The sequence below is a fragment of the Schistocerca piceifrons genome, chromosome 5 (assembly GCF_021461385.2).
Source record: "Schistocerca piceifrons isolate TAMUIC-IGC-003096 chromosome 5, iqSchPice1.1, whole genome shotgun sequence".
NCBI lineage: Eukaryota > Metazoa > Arthropoda > Insecta > Orthoptera > Acrididae > Schistocerca > Schistocerca piceifrons.
Window position 1 is genome coordinate 43,493,012 of NC_060142.1, and position 20,252 is coordinate 43,513,263.

Here is a 20,252-nt window from a genome sequence, read left to right on the forward strand (position 1 = left end):
TTCCAAGTCCTAGTTTCCACCTGCACTTACTTTCTAGTCTACAGTTATATTGTCGTCTTGTAATTTGCTTCCAGACTACAAGTAGTATTCAGTAATTAGCATATCATTCTTTATATCCACTGCTAAATGTATTCTCTTACCAGTTGATTTCATCTTACAGCCTGTCTTTCTTACCAACAGAAGGATAAATTTTACTCTCCAGGATTCTCAATGTGTTCTTATTATTCATGAATCTGTTAGCTTTGATACTGTGAAGTATGTGCTTTTCCCTGCTTCCAGCCACAAAATGTGTACATCAAGTTATCATAAATTGTGTTTAATTAAGTACTTACTTCATTTTCCTAGATTTATATTTATATGTTGCCTAAATTAACATCAAAGATACAGCTCTAAATAGTAAATAAATATTTTTCAGGTGCAGCCACAGTACGAATAGCAATGCCAGCTAACATGCAGTCAAGTTTGATTTTCCACTATAACTTGAAATTTTATGATAGTGACGGCGATAGTTTTGATGGAGTCAGCTTGAAGCGGTTTGTGATGCAGGTAATCTTTGACCTTACCATCATATATTTTATGTCAGCTGTATACTAACTTGTGGAGCTCTGATTTGGAATTGTACATGGGAAACTGTATGTTGAAGAACAAAGTGAAGGGGATTTACACTACAATTCCTTCTTGACAAAGGAAATCAAACAATATTCATATTGTTTATTCGCATCCATAATATCATTAGAAGTTTGTAAGAAGTACTTTGAAGTAGCACTTCCTTTGATATTCTATAAGAATCTGCTCATAATAATTATTGCATGTGAAAAATCTGTGGCAGACTTATCCATCAAGGGACAAGCGTTAACATGCTTAAGGTCAACCAAATATCAGACATTTCACAACTGCTGAATAGCTCATCACTTTGGGAGAGCACAAGAATGAAAGACTGATGGCTTTAGGGCAAAAATAAAAGCCTAACAAAATGATTACATGAAGTTCATGTGTTTATTTATGTGAGGTTCAAATGTGGCAAACAGCCATCGAGCACTGTGAGCAGATTAATTTATCTATTTCTTAGTGTTATAAGTTCTCATAGTCTAATCCCTAAAGAAAAGTATTGAACTTGTAATCTAATAGGATAATTCCTTTGCTTATGATAATTCATCCTATGACTAAAACAGTGGTTTATAATTATGTTAAAAATACAAACGAGACAACTTTTAATTAGCAAATGAATCAAAAGCAGCCAACCAGCTGCAACAAAATGTGGTTTTACTCCACCTTTGGCCATAGTTTTGACAGATGTAAACTTTTCTTCTTTATAAATACAGGAGTTTACATTCATCGAAACCATGCTCAAAAATCAAATAATACCCCCTTTGTTGCAACTGGTTGGCTGCTATGGATTCACTTACTGATTTCTGACAGTTGCTGAAGTCAGCCATGTTCAAAATATTGAATTTTGAGTTACTTATTATTGTTGCACAACTCTTTTATTATGAATTAAACTGCAAGTTATGTTTCACTGTTAATGCTTTCTATGATTTGACTTTCATCCTAGCAATTTTCCACTCCTTTCCTTTGCCACAGTCTTCCAAAGTGGGAGACAGTGGCAGATGTTAAGGTACTGTGTAGAATAAAAAGTAAATTATCTGTTGTCTGGTATTTCTTACATAAATTATCTAATTATCTTAAAGCTCAGTTGGCAGTTGCCTGTTAGTGCAGTATGCTACAGTACTACACTGGGGCGACAAAGGTCACAGTATAGCGATATGCACACATATAGATGGTAGTAGTATCATGTACACAAGGTATGAAAGAGCAGTGCATTGGTGGAGGTGTCATCTGTACTCAGACGATTTATGTGAAAAGGTTTCTGACTTGATTTTGATCACACCTTGGGAATTAACAGACTTGGAACGTGGAATGGTAATTGGAGTTAAAGACATGGGACATTTGATTTCAGAAATTGTTCAGGAATTCAATATTCCATGATCCACATTGTCAGAGTGTGCTTGGAATACCAAATATCAGGCTTTACCTCTTACCACAGACAATACAATGGCCAATGGCCTTCACTTGATGACCAAGAGCAACAGCGTTTGTGTAAGAGTTGTCAGTGCTAACAGACAAACAACACTGCATGAAATAATCGGAGAAATCAACAAACAAATCTGTTAGAGCAATGTGACATTAATGGGCTATGGCGACAGACTACTGATGCAAGTGCCTTTGCTAAAAGCACATCACCTGCAGCACCTCCCCTGGGCTTGGACCCTAGACAACTGAAAAACTGTGGCCTGGTCAGATGAGTCCTGATTTCAGTTGGTAAGAGCTGGTGGTAGGGTTTTCGTGTGGTGCAGGCTCTAGGAAGCCGTAGGCCCAAGTTGTCAACAATGCACTGTGCAAGCTTGTGGTGGCTCCATAATAGTGTGGACTGCATTTACAATGAATGGACTGGGTCCTCTGATCCAGCTGAATAAGCTGAGGCCATTCGTATACGTCACATTCACAAACAACAGTGGAATTTTTATGGTTGATAAAACATTATGTCACGAGGCCACAATTATTCCCAATTGGTTTGAAGAACATTCTGGACAATTCGAGTGAATGATTTGGCAACCTATATTGCCTAACATTAATCCCATTGAACATTTATGGGACATAATGGAGAGGTCAGTTCATGTACAGTCCTGCACCAGCAACTATTTCACAGTTATGGGTGGCTATAGAGGCAGGAGACTCCCAAGGACTTGTTGAGTCCATGCCACATCAAATTGCTACACAGCACTGAACAAAAGGAGGTTCGGCCTGATATTAGGCGGTATCCTATGACTTTTGTCACCTCACAGTATTAATAAAATGAGCACTTAGTTCCATTAAAATTTAGTGCCTTTTCACAATTACATAAATGCATTTACATATACCTGAATCACACATTGGTGAGTAAACAGCTCTCTATTGTTATAACTGTGAAGACAACAAAACTTGCCACTCAGTTTTTGAGATGGTCCTCTTTTATCTAAAACATACTTTGCTCAATATTTCTCTAGCTAATGGTTTCTGTCCTGTAAGTAAAAATTTGGAAGGTCTACAAGTAAGTGTTTGAATGCTACATGGAAAGACAGGCAGCGCAAGGAGGGGGAAAGGGTTGTCAAAGTATTAACTATCACCACAAAAAATAAAGTTAACACAACAAATTTTTTGTTTCTTTGCAGGTATGTGTCTGAAGTTCCTGTACACACTGAAATCTCCACACCATAGTATTGCACATGCCATTAGGTGCATCAAAACAAAAAGCACATCCCATTGAAGGAGTTGAGTATCATGAGGTAATCTGTTTATGGGAGCTGCAGCAGAAATGAGGTAGCTCTATGAGGCCAATCCACATGGTTTGTTTTTGGCCTTACACAGCTGCAGTCTTTCTACTCCTGCTGCAAATGAATTATTGTGTGATACCGCACTTTATCAATGGGCTGTGCATATTGTTTTGGGTCCTCTAGTGACATGCTATGGTACTGTGGCATGAAGATTTTAATGTGTGCCAAGACTGCAGGCATGTACCCACAAATAAACTTAATTATGTAACTTTATATTTTTGTGGTGACAATTAAAGCCTTACAAAAACTACTTGTATGAGTACATTTGTTAGTTATTTAAATACAACCCCCCTTATGTATCTTAATAATTTAAAGAATGTTACTGACCCACTGATAAGCTGCTTTTGGGATAAAAATTGCTTATTTGAACAGCAGATTATGGTGGTGATCATGACATTCCCGAAGTATCATAAGCTGTGGGGAACTACTCACATGAAATTTAATGGCATGTTAATGACACATGAATTAATTTAAACCTTTGCTTTATAAAAATGAAACACAATTTTGAATCCTTCTTGCGGTTTTACAGTCTGTTGTAGGAAACATTGTCGCATTTCGAGTACATGCTCCTTGTAGTGGAGCATTCCTGTTGGATATATTTGCTAATGCAGTCACGCCAAAGGAATACCTGACGGGTGAACCCATGAAATTCAAGAGTGTATGCAAGTTCAAGATTGCATGTGAAGAACTGCAGACAGTAATGGTCCCTCTGCCAGACTGTGCCAGTGGTGAATGGGGCCCTACAAAGGCAACACGGCTGTTTGGACTTGTGCCAATAACCCACCAGGTAGGTTCAGATAGAATAATTATGAAAGGTGACAAATGTCTGTAGAAAAGCAGAGCAAAGCTCAAGGCAAGTGATATTCAACACCCTTACATTATAACAAGCTCAGGGTTATTACAAGATTTCCAACATATTGAAAATTACTCTTTTATCAATGATAGTTTTGTCTTAATTGGAAATCTTGAGGATTGTAAAGGGTGAAAGGAGGAAAGGGTGGGGTGTTCAGAGTAGAGATATAGAATTGAGAGAATATAAGCAACAGAAAGGTCTCAAAGAAATACAACCATTTTCACATACTAAAAAGACATTTAAAAATGATGCCCCCTCTGTAGAAAAAGTCTGAAGATAGGGCTTGATTAGAGAGTTATTTTGGGTGTGAACAGAAAATTCATGAGAATCAGAAATGTAGATTCTGGGAGAGGCTGTCAGGATGCAGTAGTACATTTACAGAGCAGAGGTAAGTGAAAAACAATTATGAATAACAATAGAAGAAATCTCTGTCCCCCTCCTCTTCCTCAAAACAGGTGGGGAACTCTTTCCCTGGAGTCTTAGTACCCTGACACTCCTTTGTAACTTTCCCTGAGGATGGAACTACTGTTTCCAAAAGCTAGGACACTTTTTTTGCACTTAGGTATGGTATCTGTTGGAAATATTGAAATTTTACCTCCTGAAAGTAGCGGCCAGCCATTCTGTCTCCTCGTAATTTTATAGTTTATGGGTAAATTTTCCTTTTGATGCAATTACCATGCAATGTGTACTATCAGTTATATTTATTACAATGTTTCTGCAGCTGTATTCTGTTGGTAATTCAGCTGTATATCCTGTAACCTACCTAACTCTAGTTATTGCATAGACAATTGTGTTACCCTGATATATATTTGGCCTGTCACGTGTATGCACAAATAATTCTTTGTATGAACAGAAATAGGAAGGAGGATCTGATATACTATGTAGCACTAAATGATGAGTAATTATTTTTCTTAATAGCCTGTAGCATTCCTGTAGAAGATCCTATTCGCAGTTGGTGCTGGAAAATGTCACTGACCAAAAATAGTAAAGCTCCACTATTTACTTTCCATAATCTGTCCTTGCCATCTTATGATTAACTGAGTTATGAAATCATAACTGATGTTTACTGAATAATGTGACTGATTTCCTCAATCATCGAGCACATAAAAGCAGATATAAATAACTGAGTAAATCCACACAGCTATGCACTATTGTACCTTTCACAGATAATTAAAACTGGAGCTACTATTTTTTGCCATAATTTATCGACAGATGTGGAACTTTCTGCCCTATTTGCTGAGAAAAAAACCAATGATAAGAAAGAATACATGGTAACCATTGAGGCTGTGGGCCCCAAAAGAACACAGTTCCAATGATAACTGAATCTTGTTAGTATTCTCGCCAGTAATCTAAAACATTTACTCAGATACAGTTTATGCTTTTACAGCTCACCATTCTAAGAAAGATCATCTCATATATCCTCATATTCGTTGCTGTTAAGTAACCACTCTCCAAGCTGGAGGAGGAAAATTTGTTACGAATATTTCATGAAGTCTATTACTAGGTTTTCCTCTAAAGACACTTCTGTGTCTTGTTTTTCAAACTTTATCTTTTCTTTCCATGTCAGAAAAAAACAAGACAACTGGGGATTGATCCTCAATATTTAACTTTACAATCTCGCAATTTCCCTCTAATTCAGAAACCCACATGACAAGAAAATGTAAATAATGAGTGAGAATAAGTCACCATTAGCTTACAAAGCATTGTGTCATGTGTGGTCAGACATGTGAAAAGTAGACATATTTTAGTAGGAGAGCTTAAACAGTCTTTAAGCAATACAAGAAGATGCATACACAAGGACAAAATAATACAGAAACATATGTACTGTCCAGAAGACATAGTGAAGTTGGAGCTTGACAATAGGGAGGGGTGGACCATGAACAAATGAAATAGAATAGAGTTCAGACCAGATAGACTGTGTGCTGACAGGATTTCCAAAAAGGCAGTATCCAGCAGCGTTGCTTACAGGTTTTGTACTGATGGTAGACGGCAATACCAAACTGTACAAAATGTGGTGTAACTGAGCAGCTGAGTTTTTCCTTGCAAATAATTTATAAGATCACATTTTTAAATTTTGAGAGAGGGACAAAACCTGCATATAGATCATGTATAAAATAGTTGCTTCTTGTATATTTCTGTAATTTCTGTTTTATTTTGAACAGGATGCTCTGGTGTTCGCTGGCAGGGAGCTAGAGCTTCAGTTCAGGATGTCACGACCACTTACAGACTTCATGGCAACTCTGCATAAAAATGGCGTGGAAGAGAAAAGACTTGCAAAATTTGTTTCTCATTTAGTCTCAGATGATGATATAGTAACATTTCATATAAGTTTCCCTGAGGAAGGTCAGTATGGTCTCGATATTTACACACGTGAATTAGGGGGCAGTCAGATGGATGGGACTGGTGAGAAGCATCTTCTGACACACTGTTGTAAATATCTGATAAATTCATCAAAAAGAAATTGAAGCAGGTTGCCAAAACTCATCACACAAGTGTTATCAAAACAGTCAAGATCTTGTCAGAAAAATGTTATCATGGAAATGAAATACACAGCCATGAACCAGATTGTCTAACCAAAAGCAAGAAAAACTGTTGTAAATGTTACTAATACCATTTAAAAGATTTTATTGTTAAGATTAAAGCATTACTTCTACAAGTATTCAGATATAAGAGCAGCAGATAACGATTCAGATGCTCTTTGTAACAGATGACTACACCCCATAGTCAAGTAGCCATTAAGCTAACACAATTAGAACATCAAATCTACAAGGAGTGCAAGCTCACATGACTGAGTTTGACTATTTTCTCCCATTACATTTCTTGTTGTGTTGATGGCTGTAATGTTGCTTTTTATATCACTATTAACTTTCACTGTGACACTGTCTGCACTAATGCATTGACTGTTTTTATTAAAAACCTTACAGAAAGCTGAATCCTCCAATATTAAATCACCGTGCATGAATCAGTGTTGAAGATGTGTGGTATTAGAAACAATAATTAACACACAATATTTTTGTACTAGCTTATGAGCTTTAAAAATTCATACCATCATCTATATTTTTAAAATGAGTTTACCTTACCACCAGTATATATAAACCTTTCACAATGACTCCACATGCACAATCTTGCCACATATATTCACCCAATGAAACAGATATTTATTGTTGTAATTATAACAATGTGTTGAGCAAAGAGAATACATAATAATGTTATTTCATATTTGTGGGGCTGAGTTTTCACATTCAATTCAACATGCAACCACATATTTTTCTGTATAATAAAACCTCTTGGTAGTACTAAATGACACTTTCATGATAGCACTTTTTCTTTTAAAGTGAATCCCTTCAGTAAAGACAGTAATGTCAAATGATGGTGCGAGTCTCAGATATAAAGAGGGGAAAAAGGAATTTCAATGAGGAGATGAAAGTAGCGTCTTCTCTAGAAATGTGACTGGTTGCATGGTGTACAAATATATGAAAGAAATGAAAATTCGAGGTGTGTATGTGCATATCTATGGAGGGGGGTGGAGTGGGAGGTTTGTGGGCCTACAATTTTCTTCCTGCATACTCTTTTCCTGCACAGAGCAGTTTTGTGAAATGAAAATTGACAGCTGCAGGAAATGCTATCAGTAATTCCACATGTTGTACATGAAACTATTTATTTTGTGTTATTGTCAGTTGTTATGTGACATACTACTCCCATCACTTCACTTTCTTTAGCACTCATGACCAATCTCCCCCCTTCCCCCTCCTTTTGATATTTATATTGCATGAATGACAACTTTATTTTTTACATCATTTTGCAAACAACTTATCCACTTATCTCAACTAATGGCATAACAGTGATGTTGGACAGAATGAAATCTGGAAGCTAAAAATGTGTGTGTGTGTGTGTGTGTGTGTGTGTGTGTGTGAGAGAGAGAGAGAGAGAGAGAGAGAGAGAGAGAGAGAGAGAGAACATCACATTTCCAAGTGTGATAATTGGGAGAGGGAACGGGCAGGGCTGAGGTTGAGGAGGAGATTGGATGCATGTGTGTGTGCACGCACTTCAGTTTTACAGTAATGTAACATATGTAATCCATTAGATATACTTGAAAAACTAAGTTTATATTTATAAATATATGGACAGCCATCCTACAAAACAGGCACTGTATATACATAACTGCAACACTTTACATACCACTTTCATTTCACTAAACAAATACAGGCGATCAGATCTGTGATCTCATGTTCGAGTTCTATTTTTGAGACACTGTATTTACACAAGTCATCAACAAAGCCATGTCAATTAATATATCATCACTGCTGGTATCTATGCAGGAAAGCAATATTTGATGCAAATATCAGATGGTGTTGTACGTGGGAAACAAAATGTTTCATCGTATCTATGTATACTGTTCCATTCTTGTCATTATACAGATCATGCTAATATTTTAAACTATCATGATGGAGCTGCAGAAGCACCATTATGAAATTCATTATATTGTATTATATCAAGTCAAGTAAATCCAAGCTCTTAATTTTAAGACAAAAATTATTTGTATGAAATATGTTTGTTGTAAATCTGTGTGTGTTCTGGCTATTTAATTGTTTATATGTAACATGTTGCTTCAATAAAAGCTGACTATTAAAAATATTCCATTCTCCATTTTAAACATTTCTTATACAAACATGACAGCACACCACACCACACCACTCCTCTAACATCCTTATATTTAGAACAAGAATACAGTGGTAAGTATTGCTCAGCAAAATTACCATTATTCTGTGTGGGGAAAAATGCATTTCTTAATGTTTACTACATTAAACTTTGGTGTCCAAAGCCAGAGGTATTGCTCAACTTGAGCAGTTACCATATTTACCTGATTGTAAAACAAAGTTTTTTCCCAAATTTGTCATTCAAAAATACAGTGTTGTCTTATGTATGCACAGAATTTTTTTATGGTATCATCACGAGGAAAGGAAAATTGTGTCATAACTACACCTCCAAGTAAGCCTAATGTTAATACTTTAAGAGAGACTAACCCAATCAACCACCCCAAATCTCCAGCCAGTGCTAATAAATTTGCTGTTTACCATCAGAACATTCAAGGCTTATTAAGTAAACTAGATGAGCTATCCATTAACATTTTAGATAAGGAATTTATTGATAATGCTGATGTAATCTGTTTTAGTGAACACTTTATGAAACTTGGTTGTGACACACTGCAACTGAATAACTATAACCTAGCAGCTCTTTACTTTAGACATTCTTTAGATAAGGGCAGAGTGGTGATTTATATGTTAAGTACAAAATAGCTTATAGATCTTTAGACTTGAGTGAATACTGTATTGATCAACATTGTGAGGTTTGTGGAGTTGTAATCTGTACTGATTTCTCTGAAATTACTGTTCTTTCATTTTATAGGGCTCCTGCAGGCAAAATATGTATTTTTCTAAAACAGTTAGAATCTCTGTTAACTCATCTCTTTGCAAAAACAAGAGATATTATAATTGTAGGTGGTTTTAATGTTGACTTTCTTACAGGTAACATGAGAAGAAATGATTTATCACATTTAATGAACTCTTTTAACTTAACAGCACTGGTCGATTTTCCCACTGGAATCACAGATAATTCTACAAGTTGAATTGACAACATCTTCTTAGACAGCAGTAGAATTCTAAACATAACTGTAAAACGTATATTGAATGGGTTCTCAGACCATGATGGTCAACTGCTTTCAAGTGATAATGTTAGCCCTCTTCGTAAGAACAACTCCTGCAGTAAAACTTTCAGAGTAATTAACACACAGTCTATCAATAGCTTATGTAATTCCCTACAAGAAGTAGACTGGGACCAGATTGAGCTCTTTGACAATGTTAATGACAAGTACAATGCTTTTCTAAATGAATTTATCTGCCTGTTCGAAGCAGCCTTTCCTAAAAGGACTGTAAAATCCAAACGTGAAACCTACTCTAATAAAAACTGGCTAACACTGGGCATTAAAACGTCTTGCAAAAGGAAAAGGAATCTGTATGCCTCACTCGAATCCGGTTATAGTGTAGAAAAGGAAAAACATTACAAACTATACTGCTCTATCCTTAAAAAAGTGCTAAGAAGAGCAAAGAGTATTTCTATAAAATCAGAAATTGATGTCTCTAACAACAAAATTAAAACCATATGGGGCATAATAAAAAGGGAAACAGGTAAAATCCCTGCTGCAGAAAACACAATAGAAATTAAAACAAATGATACCATTAATGACAATGTTGAAATAATCACCAAAATTTTTAACAACCACTTTCTGGCGTCAGCAGTACAAACTGGAAACATGTTCTGTTAATGAATCCATGTTATCCCTTCAAAACGCCATTAAGAAAAAAACCAAGCAGATTAAAGTGTCGCCTGTTACAGTACATGAAATTGAGAATATAATTAGAGAGATGAAGAGCAAGAATTCTGTTGGCATAGATGGTATCTCTTCAAGATTACTGAAGGAGTGCTATAAGTCAATAAGCAAAATACTGTGCCACATATTCAATGAATCCATCCAGCGTGGTGCGATTGTTCCTGAGAGACTAAAGTTTGCTGTTGTCAAACCTCTCTTTAAAAAAGGCGATAAAGCCGATGTTACCAACTATCGGCCTATCTACCTTTTAACAACCTTTTTTAAAATTCTTGAGAAATTGGTTCAGAAAAGACTTATTAAACACCTCAAGCATTATAAGGTATTAAACAGTAGCCAGTTCAGATTTCAACAGGGTGTATCAACAGAACTAGCTATTTTTTCCTTCATCCATCAAATCTTAGTCTTTTAATAATAAATTGTCTCCTGTTGGTATCTTCTGTGACCTTTCTAAGGCCTTTGATAGAGTTAATCATGAAATCCTCTTAGCAACGGCTGAATATTATGGTATAAGTGGCTCAGTTGGCTCATGGGTTAAATCCTACCTAGCTGGAAGAAAGCAGAAGGTCATGTTGAATGACTCTGAGGGGTACTCTGTGTCATCTATAGCTGGGGCTGTATTGGCTGTGGTGTTCCTCAGGGCTCTGTACTTGGCCCCCTTCTCTTCCTCATCTTTATCAATGACCTTCCCTTGTGTACTAGCTTTAAAACTCACTTTACTCTTTTTGCTGATGACACCTCTATCCTCATCAACAAAATTCCCAACCTCAATCTTGAGGAATCGGCCAATATTGTCTTTAGTGAAGTATGTAATTGGTTTGTAAATAATGGGTTATCACTAAATGTTAATATGACCCAGTTTGTACATTTCCAAGTAAGGAAAAAAGTTGGGGATCAGTTAAGTATTACATTGAATGGTAGTGAGTTACTACAAGTTGATTCAACCAAGTTTCTGGGTGTACACATTGACAACAGTCTAAAATGGTCTGAACATATTTTGCACCTCCACAAAAAACTCAGCTCAGTAACATTCGCTGTTTGTATTATTTCCACTGTATGTGACCGAGACACCACAAAACTGCTTATTTCAGTTATTTCCATGCACTATTCCTGTATGGCATAGTTTTCTGGGGTAATCAGCCATTATCCAAAAAATATTCATTGCCCAAAAGAGAGTTATTAGGATAATGAGTGGAGCCCAGCCTAGACATTCTTGTAGGAACCTTTTCAGAAAATTAGGGATACTGACAACTGCATGCCAATATATCTACTCCCTGTTATGTTTCATTGGTAAAAATGGACAATCGTACAAAACCAATGATTCATACCATACCCACAATACCAGGAGGAAGATGGACCTCCATTATGAATCAAAAAACCTTACTATTGTACAAAAAGGAGTCCATTACATGAGCTGCAAGGTGTTCAATGCTCTCCCACCATCACTGAAATTACTTATCCACGAGCTTCCCAAATTTAAACAACAGCTCAAACAGTATTTATTAGATAACTAGCTGACCCGGCGAACTTCGTACCGTCTAACAGTCAATGAATGTCGTGTTACCTTTTAGCTGAACTAATTTAGGCTTTGATGAACGTAATACAATGATACAAAATAATATTAATATAGATAGAAATATAAAAGTATTTTATTTTGATGAATGATGATGAATACATACAGAATGAGAATAAAAATTAAAAAAAAAATAATAATTAAGTATTTGAAACACATGTCAGAAAAAAATCATTGAAAACTATGTTGTGCAGGTTGGGATACACTCTGATTAATTCATCAATCGGATTTTCATTCAAGCACCTTGTGGTAAACGACATTCTTTGTTTTTTGCTCAGGCGCAAGAACAAATAATGCGGATGGTTTGCCGACACGTGAGCATGCCACGTACAATTGACCATGAGAAAAACACGCATTTTCTAGATTGAGGCCACAAATAGTCAAGGATTGGCCCTGTGATTTGTTGATCGTCATGGCGAAGGCAAGACGAATCGGGAATTGAATTCGTTTAAACTCAAAGGGCATATCTGTTGGGATCATCGGAATCCTTGGAATAATAACTTCCTCATCTTTAAATTTTCCATTAAGTATCGACGCGTGAATCACATTGCTCATCAGTTTTCTTATCACCAAACGCGTTCCATTGCACAGTTTTGGTTGGTTTAAATTTCTAAGCATGATGACTACCGAGCCAACCTTCAGTTGTAAATTGTGCGGTGGTAAACCAAGCACATCCAAGGAGTTCAAAAATTCAGTTGGATAATTAGTGGCTTCTTCTTCGTTTGTTACACAGTCGATAGATTTGAATGAATACAGAGTAGCTACGATTTGATTTTAAATTATAAAATTGAGGTCATCTACATCTTTATTTTTAGCCGCCAAAATTGCTCGCTCACTTAACCATTTAGTATTTTTGTGGTTAGCAATGATATCCGGAATTACTGTGTTGATGAGCTCGTCTTTTGATGAGACGAAATTGCAAAAATTTGGAGGAAATGAAATCAAACCGCTCGATTCGTCAACAGGAACACGTTCATTACCGATAGTCAGCAATTGCTTCGAGAAATCATCAGCAGATAGATCGTTCAACAATGCAACTCTCATATTTACAGACAGTTGAAGTTTGTTTACATATCGCCACAGATTTGATGCTTTGAGGCAAGCGTTTATTTCGTCGGCAGCAGTAGATCTTGGAATTACTGGTAGTGTTTGTCGGAAATCGCCAGATAATAAAATCATTGAACCACCAAAACATTTCGAGTCATTGCGCAGATCTTTTAATGTTCGGTCTAGTGCTTCCAATGCGCGTTTGTGCGCCATTGTGCATTCGTCCCATATGATGATTTTTGATGCTACTAAAACTTTGGCCATTGCGGAGTGTTTCGAAATGTTACATGTCGGTTGTTCGGTAGTTTGAAGGTTTAATTGCAATTTTAAAGCTGAGTGAGCCGTACGGCATCCGTCTAACAATGTGGCCGCTATTCCAGAAGAAGCAATTGCTACCGCAATTTCGGATCTCGCACGTACAGTGGCCAAAATCAATGACATGAGGAATGTCTTCCCAGTTCCACCGGGGGCATCCAAAAAAAAAAAGCCACCATTTCCATCATCAATTGCATTAATCAGTGTATTATAGACTTCCTTCTGCTTAGGATTCAACAGTGGTACATTCGTTTGAACTGATTGGATTAGTTCATGTGGATCATATTCACGTTCACGTTCCAATTCTCTATTAAATGCGTCATTCATTCCGCGATCTGGCGCTGGCATTCCTAACCTAACTAACAAACTGCCGCACATGAGGTAACACATATCTTCGATCAAGAGCAAAGCCTGGTTATGCGTCTCCTCATTCGCCTCAAGATCGGGATTTCTTGAGCTGACACGAATTCGATATAAAATGTCTTCTGACATGTTATCTTTGTATTTGTTCCACAGGTCACGTGGTTTCGATGGGAAGCATGTCGAAATGATGATAGCAAATAATGTGCGTATCTGACTTGGAGATGCAGAAATAATTGCTTCAGCGATTGTCGTGTCCCAATGAGTATCGTTTTGAAGCTTATTCAGCTCTTGACATGCTGTACGAAATGTGGGGCACACTATACCATTAACAGTTCGTAGTGATTCAAATGATGTTGGCCCTCGAACATGTACCAGCAACAACCGCAAATAGAAACATTCATCACTCTTCGGATGAACTGTGTAAATATGACCAAGAGCATCAGCAGAACGCATATCTGGATGACCAGGAACTGCATCGCCTTGCTTCCGACGTTGAAATTTCTTCGATGTAGCGTTCCAAGTGTAATAACGTGGCATTTCCGAGTAAAGCAACGTTCGTGCGAACGGATCGTTTTGACAAATCGCAAAGAAACTGGTCAGTGTTGTCGCTGGAGGTGTTTCGGCACGTTGAGCAGCATTCGACGCTGTGAAATATACTCTCTGACCGTTCTCTAGATGCACCCCCAAATGTACAACAGTGGGATAACGTTCGTGAATAGGGAATGAGAATATACGCCAAATTGCTTCGTTGCAGTTCACATATCTACCAACTTGATAGCGTGTGATTTCATCGTTGATATTGGATGTTTGGATGCCAAAAACCGCCATGTCGCTCCCTTTCGTGACATATTTGCAAATGTATTTAATAGATTTGACCGAATTGCAATACTCAACATTACAATGTGCCTTGAATGTTTTGGAAAGAAGTGGCGAATATGGAACAATCCAACCGTTGTCAACTATGAAATCGTTTCCTTTCACTTTAGTTGTGATAGTTCTACCATTATCATCGGGCGGTCGACGCCGATACAATGGATAACCATCGTTGCCTGTAATGGTCTCTGCCGTGAATTTTCGCGGATACCGTTTGGAACACTTGCCGTCGACCATGCACGGTGATTGGCGGTTGATAGTGCCACATGGTCCATGAATCATATTCGTGATTACAACATCATATAGGTCTGGATCGGTTTCAGGAGCAGGAATCTCCGCACATATGATGTCATCTATTTGATCTGGCCGAATTCTGTCTACTAACCAAATTAGAATGTGAGCATGCGGTAGGCCTCGTTTTTGCCATTCGACTGAATACATCCAGCATCGAGTAATCCCAAAGACGTGTTGCTTAACAATGTAATTTATTAGTGACCGAATTTTTTGCTTGAAAACCCGTGCGGTGATGTCGTGTCGATCACTTGGTGTTTGTCCAGGAAGCAGCAATTGAATAATTTCCATCCATTTCGGATTACATGTAAATGTAATGAATAGATCTGGCCGACCATAATGACGAACATATGTCATTGCATCTTGCACATATTCATGCATATGACGCGGGCTACCTGTGTATGTCGCTGGTAAAATAGTCAATCGACCAACATTTTCTGAATCTCCTTCTGTGCTTATTGCATCGCGTAAATGAATATACTCTTCCGAACGCAATTTAGCTTGATTCAACCGGATGAAAGTCAGGCGCTCCGTTTCGATTTTAACGTACACGTCAACGCAGTATTGTTGAAGCAGTCGACGAAATCGCAACAAATAATTGTCAGAATTTTCACGAATCATCAAACGATATGCGTAATAATTCATCGAACTAACCTTCTTGGTAGTTTCCTCTCCTGAAACAAATACAGTAAAAATTATATTTTAGAACCCCTAATAGGTTAACGACTCTTACAGCTACTCTCTACTAAATTAGGAGTGACAACTTTTTTTGTGTACCAAAAGCAAACAGAATAAAATGTATATCAAGTTAAAATGAAAACAATGATATTGATCTTACCATTCAATGGATTAATCATTTTGATATTAAAGTCATATCCATCGTCTCCTTGCCAAAACATCAGCGGGTATTGTAACGCGTCATATGAACGGTGTGTTTCATATATTCTTTGTAGTTGCCCAGTATTGCGTCGTGTAAGCACAATATCACGTGTTTCCAAGTTTTCACCAACAATCAGGATTGCTACTTCATCGATTGTTGGAGCATTAAATGTGCATTCATGTGTTCCAGCTGGTCTTTTATCTGCTCTGATTACAACTTTATAGTCATCACTTGGCATGCGCTCTAAAGCAGTCATGAACAGCCTGACCAATGCATGATGTTCATGAAGCATTTGCTGCAAATCTTGGAGAATTGCTCTTTTCGTAGCTGTGTTGATCCCTTGACGCCGGTCAAGTTGTTCTTCCATATTGCCCATGAAGTATATTTGCAAGAATTTGTGCTGTGCACCTTCAATAGGTTGCAATGATCCAATGCGGTGGCAAATCTGGCCTTGAATCTGTAAATTCAAAGCCATAGTTATAGTTAGATTTACAAACACTTTTTTTTCAAATAATAACATACCATTTTTATTTTAGAGACAAATACAGAAATCTAACAAACTACATTCCAAATTTTTCTTACAATCATAGAAAATAAAGTTTTTAACGTAAATTACCTTAAATGTCGGATTATATACGTGTTCTTCGATAATTTCCGCCCCAAATGAAGTCATTTGGAAACAGACATTGTATTTTTGAGTGTTCGCTAGAAAATGTCATGATTCTAGTGTTTCGCCATAAAGCAGGGAACGCAATGGCTCTGGTGGCGCGACCACTAATGGCAATGTCACTTTACCACTAAGGCAGCACAAACCAGGCGTTTCACTAGCAAACTTCAATGTGCCACAATGCTGGCAAACAACGTCCATTGGACCAATGCAAACTAAACGATGCAAGCTGTAGTCGATGGTGCAATCATATCGAAACGCTGCTCGATTCAAATCAATACTTGAACCATTTCTTCTTGCACTTCGAAGATTATTCCTCTGTTCATCTGTACGATAAGCTCGACGATTTCTCGTTTCTAATCTAGCCGTTTCACGGGCTGCCTCTCTTTGCTCTTGTGTTTGAGAAGCACGAATTAAGGCCCTTCTTTGCTCCATCCTAACGCGGCGCTCTTCTCGGGCAATTTCTCGTTCTTCGTCAGATAATTGACTCGCGATATTCCGTTGCCTAATTGCATTACGGCTCCGCTGGGAAAGATTAGATCTTCTAGGACGCGGCATTTTTATTAATAGTAATACTGAATATGCACTCGCACAAAACCACATAAAACAATCGAGACATAGACAATAGCTTATCAAGAAAAATCATAGACAACCTATGAAAAGACATTTACACTTTTGTTAACCTGTAGAATAAATCTTTAATTAATTTAATAAATAATTTACTCAAATTAATGTCTAAAACAAACAAATATAACAGTACCTACATGAACTTTCGAGATATTTTACACAAAATAAATTTCTGAACGCACACATAAATAGTTGTTACAGTATTTGACAGGATTGGACAACAAATGTTTGACATGTAATAAACAAATGAGCATTTATTGAAATGATTAAGTACTCATTACACATTTCTGAACACACGCGTAATATTTTTCAATCTTTTTTTTAAAAAAATACATATAATAGTTTATTCATCCATTTTAAATAGTTTATGAACACATGCATAAATGTCAATCATTACTCACAGATTTTGACAAAAAAATTTGACAGCTCCGAAACTAAAGAACTTTTAGGGAAAATAACGCATTTTTCAATTATTCGTCAATTTTTCATTATTTTTAAGATGTATACTGCTATTCGGGACGGAGACAAATCCAACAAATCAAAAACCATGAAAATTTTTATTCGTCAATTTTTCATTATTTTTAAGATGTATTCTGCTATTCGGGGTGGAGACAAATCCAACAAATCAAAAACCATGAAAATTGGTTCAGCAGATCTCGAGTTATAAGTGTTGTAACAAACCCAACTTTGTTTTATATATATAGATTCCTTTTATTAGGTAGAAGAATATTTCAGTAGAGTTAATGAAGCCATTTACTAACTTGATGTGCTATTGTGCATTCCAATACTCACAATCACTGTTAACATTACTGTGTCTTTCATTTAGCTACTATTAAGATCTACCATTTTTTTAATGTAATTTTTTCTGTACCTATTAATGTGTATTTTGTCTTATACCAGATATCCTCTTGCAAGAGGTACCTTTATGTATTCCTTTTGTATCATTTGTAATAATTCTGACACATCCTACATCCATGCGAATGTCTCGCAGTATAGGATTTATGGGATATAAATAAATAAATTAATTAAACTATGGTTGCTGAGGTAAACATATTTATGTTGTTTATAGATTACATAGGTGTTTTCATACATTTACAGACGAAGCGTTGGCTCAGGGGTTCTATCCTGGGTTCCAGCATGTCTGCTGGTCACACAATCCCGTGAGGCATGACATCACTGGGCAGCTACTATGAAGTGTTCACAGTACCCATGCCATTGTTTGTAGTGCTGTGATATTGCAACCTTGAGTGTAGTTTATGACCTATGACGTATTCTGGTATGGAGTGATATCTTTTCTAATCATCAGAGTTGTTCACAGTATTTTCTGAGTGAAACAAGGAAAAACATTTTGTATTGTGCTAAGTGTAGTAACTCTGGGCATAGAAATGAAGGTGTCCTTTGTCATTAGTTTCTGAAAGACTTGGTGTAGAACTTCAATATGAACGGACAGGATCAATATTGAAAGTGCAAGGATAAGTCCCAAATATTTTTGTCCACAGGATAACAATTGGGACATGCAAAATGGGTCATTGGATTTACTTACAAAAAGGTGCTGAAGTTAGCATGGAAATAAACCTGGTGCTGCAGGTTCCACACACACAGAAGATGATGTAACAGGAAGAGAAGATCGTAGTAACAACAGGGCTCTGTGGAAGAGGTCCCTCAAAACATTGACAGTTTTGTCTCCCAATTAAACAAAACTGGACACGGAAATTTCCTCTGATCTGATCGTTACAAGCAATGAGCAAGAAATTAAGGACTTGGAAGAATTGGCTATTGTAAAGAGCAGAAACCCTTTATTAGAGCAAAAAATTACGATCATGAAGAAAGCCAAGAAACTGGGTGTACTTCTCATGACACCTGTTTCCACTAGTAACAATACAGAAAGAGTAAGTAAGGAGGTTTTGACTATACTACCTCAGTGCTTCACCCAAGGTCACATTTGGCACCTGATGAAGAGAACAAAATGTGTAAAGTGGAATTCGGAGGAACTGCAAATGCCTTTACTTTGATAGCTTTGTCGTCAAAAGCATGTGCTTACTTAAGAAGAATGAACCATCTTTTGCCCTGGTGATCAACACTCTCAGGAAGGACTAAGCAGTCTCATTGTCTGCTACACATTTTAAGGGAAGTATTACATTTAATTATGACTAGGTCGGCAATGTTTACACCATATGAGGTCATGGCTGCCCTAAGCTTTGATGAAATGAACATTGACAGTCATGTGAGCTATAATTCATCTGACGATGTCATACTTGGACCACACGACAACGTTCAAGTAGCCATGATAAGAAGTTTAATTTCAAAGTAGAAGCAGGCAATAAATTATGATTTTGATGTGGCAATGACAAGAAATTTGTTGTAGACAACCATTAAAGAACTTGAAGGAGTTGGAGGTTGTGTTGTAGCAGTTACATGTGATTCAGGTTTCTTTTACAACATACTGTATTTGCAAAAATTCTTAAGAAATAACTTTGTTGGTGACAGAATCACCTTGCCTGACGGTATCATATTTACAATGACTGTAATAGAAGATCTGCAGCACCAGACAAGTGATCTCTCAACCACCTATCACATATCGGAAGCCCACATGAATGTGTGTAGACGTGCACGTCAAAATGTTGGAATGGCTGCACAGCTATTTCCATGTCACACTGCCCAAGCTGTGCGATGTGTTCTCCATAAAGATCACAAAGGAAGCTTCATTTAATTGACAACTTTTCAGTGTTGAACTCAAGGTACACTCAAGATCAGAAAGTGCCTCTTAGAAGTAGTTATGGTTTCAACCTCAGAAGTAAAGAAAATTCCTTAAAGATATTTTTGGAAAATTTGCTCAAATATGCGAGTAGGGAAAAGAAATAGTCTCCTCCCATTTCAAAAAGGATTTCTTTCAGCAATAAATTCACTTATTTGACTTTTTGCAGATGTGAAAAGTACCGGGGCCAGCTACATCCTGACTGCCACACTAAATCAAGTGTCTCGAAAATTTCTTTTCTAGAATTCAAGG

General features: G+C 37.0%; 1 protein-coding gene across 1 annotated transcript in view; it reads left to right on the forward strand.

The window, feature by feature from the left end:
• LOC124798171 (hillarin) overlaps positions 1 to 8,839 on the forward strand; it is a 544,164-nt gene extending 535,325 nt beyond the window's left edge. The window contains exons 9-11 of the mRNA XM_047261455.1: positions 416 to 546; positions 3,901 to 4,158; positions 6,387 to 8,839. Of these exons, the coding sequence (XP_047117411.1) occupies positions 416 to 546; positions 3,901 to 4,158; positions 6,387 to 6,689 (692 nt within the window). The 3' untranslated portion in view covers positions 6,690 to 8,839. The remainder of the gene's footprint in view (positions 1 to 415; positions 547 to 3,900; positions 4,159 to 6,386) is intronic.
• Positions 8,840 to 20,252: the final 11,413 nt, after the last annotated feature.